Below are 12,298 nucleotides of genomic sequence, written 5' to 3'. Positions count from 1 at the left end.
TTCACTTATTTATTAAACAGATAACTCGGTTTCACCATATAATCTTTTTATTAGACAGATCTAATCGAATTAAATTAGTTAAATAAGTTAAATAAAGTTTAAACAAATTAAATAATTTTTTAGCTAATTAAGCATATTTAAATGGGTTAAGAAGGTTAAATAGGTCAGATTATACTGAACAAAAATAGATTAAACAAGTTTTAAATGGATTAAAAAGATGAGATTATATTGATCTAATTATTAAATATATCGAAATAGGTTAAATGGTTCAAAATTCTAAACTTGAAGATGACTCATTTGATAAACATGTGTAAACGGATTGATTCAGTTTATTGTTGGAACCTGTTGCTGGTGGTCCAAACCGAGAACGATTGACACGACGGTGTGAACGGGGTTCCGCCTGAGTTGTCTTGGTTGGTGCTGGTTGCGCTCCACCTTCCGCCAAGGAACCTGCAAACAAGCCTTGCACCACCACCAGGGTGGTGATGGCCCTCCGACGGTCAAGTCAGAGGAGATTGGAGGAGGAGAGATGATAATCACAAGTGGGAGAGAGTGCTCTGGGAGGTATTGCTTACCCCCCCCTTCTCCCCCCAGCCGCATATATACCTGGCTGGGAGGTCTCTCAGGGGGGTTTGTCGTCGTGGGGCACGATAGAATGGCCACCGACATGGCCGTTACGGGGCGTCGTGGAGCAGCGCTGGGTACGGTCATGGCAGGGCGTAGTGGAGCTCCGCTTTGTACGGTTGATACAGGAGATCGTGGGCAGCATCGGGTACAGCCGTTGCAGGGAGTAGTGGAGCAGGAGGCCGCGGCGTGCCTCTGGAGAATAGCCTGTCGTTATCAAAAGATCTCCGACTCGGGGTCGGAATGCTGGATCATAGGGCAGCCGACCCGGGGTCGGGCTGCGAAGCCGAGGAGGTCCGACTCGGGGTCGGAGTGCTGGATCATAGGGCAGCCGACCCGGGGTCGGGCTGCGGAGCCGAGGAGGTCCGACTCGGGGTCGGAGTGCTGGATCATAGGGCAGCCGACCCGGGGTCGGGCTGCGGAGCCGAGGAGGTCCGACTCGGGGTCGGAGTGCTGGATCATAGGGCAGCCGACCCGGGGTCGGGCTGCGGAGCCGAGGAGGTCCGACTCGGGGTCGGAGTGCTGGATCATAGGGCAGCTGTAGCTTTCCTGGATACGCGTGCCGATCACGTGGGGCATGGCGGCTCAATTCCTCCATAACAGTAGCCCCCCACTTCCGAGCCTGGAACCAGAAGGGGAACAGGTGAAGGGAGTGATGTTTCGAGATTGCCGCCATCCTTCGGAGAGGCGCGCGCGCTTCAAGCTTCCCGCCTTCTTTATGGCGTATGGCGGTTGCTGCTGACCTGGCAACCTGAGGATTTCGGCGGACATCCTTCCTTAATGGTGTCGATTCGCCTTTGGGGTGCGAGCGACCCTTCGGCGGCCAGGCGTCTTCTGGCGTCATCGAGGTGTCACTTGCCCTTTCGCCTATTTAATCGGGGGCCCTCCCCCGTCCGTCTTCTTCTTTACGGACATTTTCGAGTTTCTCCTTTGCGCTACCATTGTTGCCGCCGAAACGTTCGCTTGCTTTTCCTTTGACGCTCTCGGAGCCGTTCTTCCTCCTCTTCAAGTGAGTTTCCCACTCTTCTACTTTGAGCTCTTCATACTTTTTCTTTTTGTACTAGTGCACCCCAGTCGTTCCGGCCTTTCCCTCCTTCTTGACCCCGTCCTGACCGTAGATTGGCCATTAGGGATGGGCGAAGTGGGAGCAGATAGCATCAAGTCAAAACTGGTCGCCGAGGACTTAGACGGATTTGTGGCTCGGTACCACCTTCCCGAGGCCTGCAATGTCACGCTCCCAGGGCCTGAGGAGAGGATGTCTCATCCTCCTCGAGGGAAGATCGCCATCAATGAGGGCATCCTCCAGGCCGGGTTCCGCTTTCCCCCTTCAGACCTAGTCTTACAGGTGCTCCGGGGTTTAGGAATGGCACCGACGCAACTGGTGCCGAACTCGTGGCGTGCTCTGACGGTCTTCCAGGTTCTCTGTCGCTTGCATGCGATTCCCGCCACCTTGAACGTTTTCTGGGAGCTCTACGGCCTGAGCGGCCACCCCCAGGACAAAGGGTGGTGGTGCTTCACAGCGCGGCGAGGGTGCGGCCTTGTCAAGGAGGGTCCTACCTCCATTCACCACTGGAAGGAGCGCTTCTTTTTCGTTGATGCAGACCCCTCCTGGGAAATCAGGGCAATCTGGGGGACGCCGGTGAAGTCCCCAATTGGCCTGTCGAAGTTGTCGAGGGAGGAATCCGAGGGCGTCGCCGCCTTGAAGGGGTTGGTCGCCGAGGGCCAGCTTCCCCCGGTGGGCCGCCTTATTTCTGAGGATACCTTGGTGAACGTCGGTTTGAGCTCGGTCCCCACCGACCGTGAGTCCGCCATCGTTTCTTTAGCTCTTTTCTTCTCTTTCGTTCCTTCTTCCTTTCGGTTTCTCAGTCCCTGACCATCCCGTCCTTCTTGCAGAGGTCGACGACGTCATGCGGTCGGTGAAGTCGAAGGCTGTTGGTAGGACGTCCCTGCTGGAAGCAGTCCGGAGGAGGAAACGAGCTCTTCCGAGCGGGGCCCCACCGGCGAAGAAGTCCCGTAAGGAGATACCTCCGATGCCGACCGACGAGTCCGGGCCCACCGGTCAGGGAGATGTCGTGGGCACCGACCGGCAGCTGACGCTGTATCAGCCCTCCGGTGGTAAGGTTGCCGCTACTCCGGAGGTGCCACCTGAGCCTGCTCAAGACGGACGGGTCGGACGTGATCGGTCCCCGACCCGGCCTTCGACTTGGTCGGCTCCTGATGACTCGAGGAGGGACGCGCCGAGGCCCCGGCCGAGCGGGACCCTATCAATTCCTGGGGCGACCCCCGCCCCGAGCGCGATCAGCCGGACTCTTCCCCAGGCGATGGATAAGGGTAAGGCTGCAGAACCACCATCCGGCTCCGGGGAGAAATCGGGGTCTGCCTTCACTACCGATGGCGCCCGAAATCTCATCGAAACAGTGTTGCTGGAGAAGGACCGTCGGCGGGTCCGGGAGTTGGATGTCTCTGACGTTGGGGCCGCCAGCTGCGTCTGTCTCATGTCGGTGAGTGTTCTTCTGGCCGTCTTTCACCATTTATTGGCTCTGTTGTTCTCCGCCTGACTCCCTTATTTTTCCTATTTCTTAGCTCGCCCAGTACATGATCCGTCTGGAGGAGTGCTACAAGGAACAGGCGGGGCTTTTGGCGAAGGCCGAGGACCGGCTGAAAGCAATGGAAGAGGGAGGCCGGGCTGCGGCAGGCAGGACGACCGGGGACCTCGAGGCGAGGCTCCGGGAGGCCGAAGAGCGGGCACTCGGCTTCGCCGCCCTGGAGGAGCAACTGTCAGAGGCTCGGGAGCAACTCAAAGCCGCCTCGGGCCTCGAAAGCAGGGTCAAGAAGGCGGAGGAACGGGCTGAAAAGCAGTCCCGGAAGATCGCGGACTATCGAGAGCGGTGGGAGAAGGCCCAGCGGTCTGCCGACAACGCCTGCGACCGAATCCGCTCTTTTGAAGCCAAACTAGGCGAACTGGAGTCGGCCCTGGAGAAGTCATGCACGGACGTCCAAGAGCTCCGTTCGCGCCTGAAGGAAGCCGAGGCCGCTCGGGTTGCTACCGAGGCGAAGCATAAAGAGGCTCAGGCTGATCTGCTGAGGGTCTCCTCTGAGGCCGAAGGCCGGATTGTGGCGAAGGTCTTGGAGGCCAAGGCTCAGATTATGGAGCGAGCTGAGGCGGAGCTGGCCGAGAAGAGGGCGGAAATCGGGCGTCAGGCGGTAGAGGCTTATCGCCAGTCCGCCGAGTTCGCCCATGATATGTCGGAGGCAGTGCGGACCTATCGCCAGTCTGACGAGTTTGTCCATGACGCGTCGGACGCGGGGGCCGAAGCCTTCACCTTGGGCTTCGAGGAGGGCCTGGCAAGGGTGTCGGCTAAGTATCCCGAAGTTGACCTGAGCGAGATCTCCCTCCTGGACTCCTCTCCGGCGCCATCGCCTGCTGGTTCTCCTGCTGCTTCCCTACCTCCCGCGGACGAGCCCGGCGTTCCCGACCCGGGAGTTCCTCCAAGCTGACCTCTTGTACCTTTCATTGTCTTTTTTATTTTTGTATGTCGGCGTTTTGCCCAATTGTATGGGCCTCGGCCCTGAAAATTAATGCACGTTGAATATTTCTTCATCTCGCCCTCGTCCTCTTTTTTTTTTTTTTTTAGCTCTTGGTTGCTTCTTGCTGACTTTTGATTCCCGAAGTTCTTCCGGCGCTAGGCCAGGCATCCGAGGGTTAAACCTCAGGAAACTCTTCCGGCGCTAAGCCAGGCATCCGAGGGTTAGGCCTCAGAAAATTCTTCCGGCGCTAAGCCAGGCATCCGAGGGTTAGGCCTCAGGAAATTCTTCCGGCGCTAAGCCAGGCATCCGAGGGTTAGGCCTCAGGAAACTCTTCCGGCGCTGAGCCAGGCATCCGAGGGTTAGGCCTCAGGAAACTCTTCCGGCGCTAGGCCAGGCATCCGAGGGTTAGGCCTCAGGAAACTCTTCCGGCGCTAAGCCAGGCATCCGAGGGTTAGGCCTCAGGAAATTCTTCCGGCGCTAAGCCAGGCATCCGAGGGTTAGGCCTCAGGAAACTCTTCCGGCGCTGAGCCAGGCATCCGAGGGTTAGGCCTCAGGAAACTCTTCCGGCGCTAGGCCAGGCATCCGAGGGTTAGTCCTCAGGAAATTCTTCCGGCGCTAAGCCAGGCATCCGAGGGTTAGGCCTCAGGAAATTCTTCCGGCGCTAAGCCAGGCATCCGAGGGTTAGGCCTCAGGAAACTCTTCCGGCGCTGAGCCAGGCATCCGAGGGTTAGGCCTCAGGAAACTCTTCCGGCGCTAGGCCAGGCATCCGAGGGTTAGTCCTCAGGAAATTCTTCCGGCGCTAAGCCAGGCATCCGAGGGTTAGGCCTCAGGAAATTCTTCCGGCGCTAGGCCAGGCATCCGAGGGTTAGGCCTCAGGAAATTCTTCCGGCGCTAAGCCAGGCATCCGAGGGTTAGGCCTCAGGAAATTCTTCCGGCGCTAAGCCAGGCATCCGAGGGTTAGGCCTCAGGGAATTCTTCCGGCGCTAAGCCAGGCATCCGAGGGTTAGGCCTCAGGAAATTCTTCCGGCGCTAGGCCAGGCATCCGAGGGTTAGGCCTCAGGAAATTCTTCCGGCGCTAAGCCAGGCATCCGAGGGTTAGGCCTCAGGGAATTCTTCCGCTCGCTGGTCGGCCAAGGCTGGCGCAAGCCGAAGCGACCGGTCGGGGCTTCCGGCTAGTTTGCTCCCGGGATGATCATCGGGTTAGCCAGGCATCTGAGGGTTGTCAAGCCTCAGGGAAATTCCGCTCGTTGGTCGGCCAAGGCTGGCGCAAGCCGAGGCGACCGGTCGGGGCTTCCGGCTAGTCTGCTCCCGGGATGATCATCGGGTTAGCCAGGCATCTGAGGGTTGTCAAGCCTCAGGGAAATTCCGCTCGTTGGTCGGCCAAGGCTGGCGCAAGCCGAGGCGACCGGTCGGGGCTTCCGGCTAGTCTGCTCCCGGGATGATCATCGGGTTAGCCAGGCATCCGAGGGCCGAGCCTCGGGAGATTCCACTCGTTGGTCGGCCTAGGCTGGCGCAAGCCGAGGCGACCGGTCGGGGCTTCCGGCTAGTCTGCTCCCGGGATGATCATCGGGTTAGCCAGGCATCTGAGGGTTGTCAAGCCTCAGGGAAATTCCGCTCGTTGGTCGGCCAAGGCTGGCGCAAGCCGAGGCGACCGGTCGGGGCTTCCGGCTAGTCTGCTCCCGGGATGATCATCGGGTTAGCCAGGCATCTGAGGGTTGTCAAGCCTCAGGGAAATTCCGCTCGTTGGTCGGCCAAGGCTGGCGCAAGCCGAGGCGACCGGTCGGGGCTTCCGGCTAGTCTGCTCCCGGGATGATCATCGGGTTAGCCAGGCATCCGAGGGCCGAGCCTCGGGAGATTCCACTCGTTGGTCGGCCTAGGCTGGCGCAAGCCGAGGCGACCGGTCGGGGCTTCCGGCTAGTCTGCTCCCGGGATGATCATCGGGTTAGCCAGGCATCTGAGGGTTGTCAAGCCTCAGGAAAATTCCGCTCGTTGGTCGGCCAAGGCTGGCGCAAGCCGAGGCGACCGGTCGGGGCTTCCGGCTAGTCTGCTCCCGGGATGATCATCGGGTTAGCCAGGCATCTGAGGGTTGTCAAGCCTCAGGGAAATTCCGCTCGTTGGTCGGCCAAGGCTGGCGCAAGCCGAGGCGACCGGTCGGGGCTTCCGGCTAGTCTGCTCCCGGGATGATCATCGGGTTAGCCAGGCATCCGAGGGCCGAGCCTCGGGACATTCCACTCGTTGGTCGGCCACTTGTCGCTCGCCGCCCATCGGGGTTTCTCTGTGCCCAGCCGCGACCGTGTTTCTCCTCTCCTCCAAGCGTTGCCTGGGGGGAACACGAGAAGGGTATTAAACGCTAATTAATGCGTTACCTGGGAAATCGGATCGCCAGTTGCTGCTGGTGAGGAGTGTTAGTTGAGCGGCCGCGATACGCGGGTTCTTCGAGGAGGATGCGGCCTGGGCGCGAGCGGAGACACGTGGACCTAGGGGTATACGTCACCCGGATCGTCCTTTTTAAATTGTCTTTCTGGCCTTGTTGTTCTACTGGTAATATATCCGCAGGTTAGCGGAATTCCAGCCCCTTGGAATTTCTCGGCCATCTAGGGCTTCCAACTGGTAGGAGCCAGGTCGGTTTACCCAACGAACTTTATACGGGCCTTCCCAATTTGGCGCTAGCTTCCCACCTTCCGTAGGTTGAGATGCCTTAGCTCGCCTCAGCACCAGATCTCCAATTCTGAAAAGCTTCGGTCGGACTTTGGAGTTGTAATATCGGGCCACCCTCTGCTGATACATTGCCATCCGTACCTGAGCCATTTCCCTTGCCTCTTCCAAGAGATCCAAGTTCCCTCGGAGTTGCTCTGAATTGGCCTCGGGTCGGTGCGCGGCCACCCGAGGCGAGGGGAGTCCGAGCTCCACGGGGGCAACGGCTTCCGTGCCATAGGTTAGGCTGAAAGGCGTCTCTCCAGTAGGAGTCCGTTGTGTGGTCCGATACGCCCAAAGGACATTCTCGAGTTCCTCGACCCAAGCTTGCCCCGTCCGGCCGATCCGCGCTTTGATACCTTGGAGGATTGTCCGATTTGTGACCTCGGCCTCGCCGTTGGTTTGGGGATGCGACACGGATGTGAACCGATGCTCGATCCCGAATTCCTCGCAGAAGTCCCGGAAGTGCTTGTTATCAAACTGTCGACCGTTATCCGAGATGAGGACCCGAGGTACTCCAAATCGGACAATGATGTTCTTCTTCACGAACTTCCGGACTTGTGCCTCCGTGATGGTGGCCAGTGGCTCTGCCTCCACCCACTTGGTGAAGTAGTCGATGGCGACAATCAAAAATTTCCGCTGGGCCGAAGCGACGGGGAATGGTCCGAGGATATCCATTCCCCACTGTGCGAAGGGCCAGGGCGCGGTGATTGGCGCCAAGGGGACAGAGGGGACTCTCTGGACGTTGGCGTGGCGCTGGCAGGCGTCGCATTTCCGCACGTGGTCCTTCGAGTCCTCCAACAAGGTCGGCCAATAGTAGCCTTGCCTCATGATCTTATGCGCCAAGGACCTAGCCCCCAAGTGCGATCCGCAGATGCCTTCGTGGACTTCGCCGAGGGCGTAGGCCGCTTCCGCGGGGCGGAGGCACCTTAAGAGGGGGGCGGTAAACGAGGTCCGATACAGCCTCCCTTCATAAAGTACGTAGTGGGCGGACTTCTTTACAAGCCGCCGGGCCTGATCTTCGTCTTCAGGGAGGATTCCTTCGGCGAGGTAGGCGACGAGCGGGTCCATCCAAGACGGCTCCGGATCAATTGCCATCACCGCTCCAGCCCCGTCAATGCTCGGGGCATCCAGGGTCTCCAGGTAGATTGCCCTCGACAAGTTGTGCGCGTCTGCGTCCACTAGGCGGGACAACCTGTCGGCCCTGGCATTTTCGCTCCTCGGGACCTGCTGAATGTCAACACTGCCGAGGTCGGGAATGAGTGTTTGCACCTTCCGGACGTAGCTCTGCATGGTCGGGCTCCGCGCCTCGAACTCCCCTCGAACCTGCCCGACCACCAGCTGGGAGTCGGTGAAGACTTTCAGACGCCGGATGCCGAGCTCCTTGGCGAGTTTGAGTCCCGCGACTAGGGCCTCGTACTCCGCCTCATTGTTGGTCACTGGAAATCCGAACCTCAAGGCATACTCGGCTATCACTCCATCGGGATTGGTGAGGACCAGCCCAGCCCCTCCACCTTCAGGGTTCGACGACCCGTCAATGTGGAGCGTCCAGATCGGGAGATCGAGGCTGGGTGTCTCCGGCGGCTTAGGTTCCGCCTCCTGCACAGTGCACTCAGCGAGAAAGTCCGCGAGCACCTGGGCCTTGATGGCTGGTCGGGGCTGGTAGCGGATGTCGAACTCACCAAGTTCTACTGCCCACTTCACCAGCCGTCCCGCATTCTCTGGATTGCTGAGAATCTGCCGCAGTGGTTGATCGGTCAAAAGGGTGACAGAATGAGCCTGGAAATAGGGGCGAAGCCTCCTGGTCGCAGTCAGCAGCGCGAAGGCGATCTTCTCAGCCTTCGTGTACCGCGTCTCGGCATCCCGGAGGACTCGGCTGATGTAGTATACAGGCTTCTGAAGTCTTGCCTCTTCCCGAACCAGTACTGCGCTGACTGCGGTTGGGGAGACCGCCAGGTAAAGGTAGAGCATCTCCCCCTCTTGCGGCTTGGACAGCAGGGGAGGAGACGCCATGTACTCCTTGAGCTGGTCGAACGCCGCATGACATTCGGCCGTCCAGAGGAAGTCTTTTGGGCGCTTCAACACCTTGAAGAATGGTTGGCAGCGTTCGGCCGACTTTGCCACAAATCGTCCGAGCGCGGCGACCCTTCCAGCGAGCTCCTGAACCTCCTTCACTTTGGTCGGAGGGGACATATCTTGGATGGCTTTGATCTTGTCCGGGTTGGCCTCGATCCCGCGCTGGTTGACAATGAAATCGAGGAACCTCCCGGCCGAAGCACCAAAAGCGCACTTCGCTGGGTTTAGCTTCATGCGAAACTTTCGCAAGGTGGTGAAAGTCTCCTCCAGATCTGCAATGTGCTGGTCTGCATGGCGGCTTTTTACCAGCATATCGTCCACGTACACCTCCATATTCCGGCCGATCTGCTCCTTGAAGATTTTATTGACGAGGCGCTGGTAAGTGGCGCCAGCGTTCTTCAGACCGAAGGGCATTACCTTGTAACAGTACAGCCCCCGGTCTGTTATGAAGGCAGTTTTCTCCTCGTCCTGTGGAGCCATCATTATTTGGTTGTAGCCGGAGAAGGCGTCCATAAAAGACAGTAGCTGATATCCGGAAGTCGCGTCGACCAGTTGGTCTATCCGTGGAAGCGGAAAGCTATCCTTGGGGCACGCCTTGTTCAGGTCGGTGTAGTCGACGCACATCCTCCACTTCCCGCTCGCCTTCCGGACAAGTACGACGTTTGCCAGCCACTCGGGGTAGCTCACCTCTCTTATGAAACCTGCCTCCAAGAGTTTGTCTACCTCCTGGTCGACCACCCGGATCCGATCCGGGGCACAGTGTCTCTTCTTTTGCTTTACTGGTCGGTGGGTCGGGTCGACGTTGAGGGCGTGAGAAACGACCTCCGGGTCGATCCCAGGTACATCGGCCGCCGACCAGGCAAACACATCTGCATTGGCTCGGAGGAATTCCACTAACCGGAGCCGAGCTTCCAAGTCGAGGTTGGCACCGACCCGGACCGTGCGGTCCGGGCGGCCTTCTTCGAGGGGAACTTCGATTACGCCCTCGGCCGGCTCCCCGTGCCGCAAGGCCACTTCGTCTCTGGCGTCAAGTGACTCGACGCTTTGGGCCTCCATGGGCTTCTTCCCTTTGAGAGTTGCTAGGAAACACTGCCGTGCGGTCGGCTGGTCACCTCGGACCTCTCCAATCCCGGCCGCTGTGGGGAACCGCATGAGCAAATGGTAGGTAGAAACCACCGCGCGAAGGGCGTTCAGTCCGGGTCGTCCGAGGATAGCGTTGTAGGCCGAGGGGACACGGACGACCAAGAACCCGAGCCGCACCGTGGCTTCTGCGGGTGCAATGCCCGCAGTCACAGGCAGCTCGATGACACCTTCGGCCGAGATAGCGTCTCCAGTGAATCCTATGAGGGGGGTGGATGTTTTGTGCAACAATTGTCGGAAAAAGCCCATCTTTTGGAAGGCCTCGTAATACAAAATATCAGCTGAGCTTCCACTATCCACAAGAACACGCCTTACATCATAGTCCGCCATAGTGAGAGAGATCACCATGGCGTCATCGTGGGGAGTCTGAACCCCCTTTACATCTTCATCACAAAAAGTGATTACATTTCCGACCCGCTGCCTCTTCGCGACGGCCACTCCTGATACTTCCGCCGAGCCCCCTGCGTTCCTCACGGGCCGAGAGCAGCCCCCAGTGATGGTGTGGATCACTCCCGCAACGGGTCGATTCTGCTCCCGAGGCTCCTGAGGGGCCGGGTCGGCTGGACGCGGGTCTGCGGGGGGACGTCGGTCGTTTACATATCGACCGAGACGCCCTCGGCGAATGAGAGCCTCGATCTCGTCCCAAAGCTGGAAGCAGTCTTCGGTATCGTGGCCGTGGTCTCGGTGGTACTCACAGTACGCCCGAGAAGGCTTCCTCCCAGGGATCTTCTTCATCTGCCTCGGGACCGGGAGGTCCTCCCGCCCCTTGACCTCCATGAGGATCTGGGCCCGGGGGGCCAGGAGTGGGGTGTACCGGTTGAAGCGTCGGTGCGGAGAACGAGGGCGTGTGGCGCCGTGGTTCCTTGCTGGTGACGGGCTTCTGCGCCGGCGTTGAGGCGTCGGGCTCCTCCTCTGGGGTGCCTCTTTTCGCCTTTTCTTCCCGGGCTTTAGAGGGGCCTCGGCGGCCTCCTTGTTCCGGTGGGAGGCTGCCTCCTCGGCGTCTGCATACTGGTTTGCCCGAGACAACAGCTCCGGGAAGCTCCGCGGCAGGCGTTTGTCCAGGGAGAAGGTGAGTCTGCCCTTCCGGAAGCCTCGCTTCAGGGCTGAGAGAGCCACCTCCTGGCTCAAATTCCGGACCTCCAGTGTTGCCTTGTTGAAGCGGGTGAGATAATCCCGCAGGCTCTCTCCCTCGTTCTGCCGGACATCGAAGAGGGAGTCGGAGACCAGTCTTCGCCGGCTACTGACGGCGAAATGGCTGATGAAGAGACGGGTGAACTGGTGGAAGGACTGGATGGAATTAGCCTCCAGGCCGGCGAACCACGCCCTTGCCGGGCCGCGGAGGGTCGCCGGGAAGGCTTTGCAGAGGAGAGGATCCGATGCTCCATGGAGGAGCATAAGAGTCCTGAAACTCTCCACGTGGTCCCGTGGGTCCGCCGCCCCGTCGTAGGGTTCGATCGCCGGCATTTTGAACCCCGGCGGGTTTAGGGTTCGCAGGATCCTTGAGGCAAGCGCCGGCTGGGAGGAGATTTCCAAGTCGGCGAAGGGATCTTTGGAGTGGCCCTTCAGGACCTGGAGCTGTCTGTGGAGATCGTCCACCCGCCGGTCCAGGGAGCGCGACCGGTGGGTGGGAGACAAGGAGCGGCGCGAGGGGGACCGACTGGAGTGCGGGCCCCTCGAGGACTGGGGTGTCTGAGAACGCGCCCGGGTCCGCCTCTCGTACCCCGCGCAGCTCCGATGAGAAGGTCCTGGCAGAATGGACCGCACTCGAGAATCCTCCCCGCGTCGGCGCTCCTCTCCATGGGAGAGGAAGGAGCGCGGGTTGTGAGGAAGAGGCGAGTGCTCGGGGAGCAGCGGCTCCTGAGCCCGCTGCGGCACCCGAGAGATCACACCCTGCAGATTCTGCACTGCCTCCGCGAGGGTGCGAACCTGCTGGGCTAGCTGGTCGAACTGAGCAGGTTCGACCGTCTGAATGGGAGGAGAAGCGGTGGAATGCTGCTGAGAGTGTGTTGGGGACGCAGCAGCCTCCCGGCCAGAGGCGCGAGAGGCTCCGCGACCGGAAGCATTGGAAGCTCCGCGACCACCTCGCCGTGCCATTACGATCGTTCTGAGATTCGTGCCCTTCCTCTAGCGCCAACTGTTGCTGGTGGTCCAAACCGAGAACGATTGACACGACGGTGTGAACGGGGTTCCGCCTGAGTTGTCTTGGTTGGTGCTGGTTGCGCTCCACCTTCCGCCA

At 59.6% G+C, this 12,298-nt stretch overlaps 1 protein-coding gene across 1 annotated transcript; it reads left to right on the top strand.

The window, feature by feature from the left end:
* The first annotated feature begins 1,535 nt into the window (after positions 1-1,535).
* Positions 1,536-4,449, top strand: LOC149753088 (uncharacterized). Its single transcript, XM_089925148.1, has 2 exons — positions 1,536-3,125; positions 3,208-4,449. The coding sequence occupies exons 1-2, from the start codon at positions 2,532-2,534 to the stop codon at positions 4,120-4,122; spliced, it is 1,509 nt and encodes a 502-aa protein (XP_089781274.1). The 5' UTR covers positions 1,536-2,531; the 3' UTR covers positions 4,123-4,449.
* Positions 4,450-12,298: the final 7,849 nt, after the last annotated feature.

Source organism: Phoenix dactylifera, chromosome 8 (genome assembly GCF_051530095.1).
Source record: "Phoenix dactylifera cultivar Ajwa chromosome 8, Ajwa_hap1_PhDact_Kaust_v1.1, whole genome shotgun sequence".
Lineage (NCBI taxonomy): Eukaryota > Viridiplantae > Streptophyta > Magnoliopsida > Arecales > Arecaceae > Phoenix > Phoenix dactylifera.
Note: the sequence above shows the minus strand (reverse complement) of the source record. Positions and strands in the feature narration are given on the sequence as shown.

What these genes read in the sequence shown, in the direction of transcription:
- LOC149753088 (XM_089925148.1), top strand. Translation starts at nt 2,532, where the DNA reads ATGCGGTCGGTGAAGTCGAAGGCTGTTGGTAGGACGTCCCTGCTGGAA. An exon ending in GCTGCGTCTGTCTCATGTCG is followed by an intron (nt 3,126 to 3,207) that starts GTGAGTGTTCTT and finishes CCTATTTCTTAG; the next exon opens with CTCGCCCAGTACATGATCCG.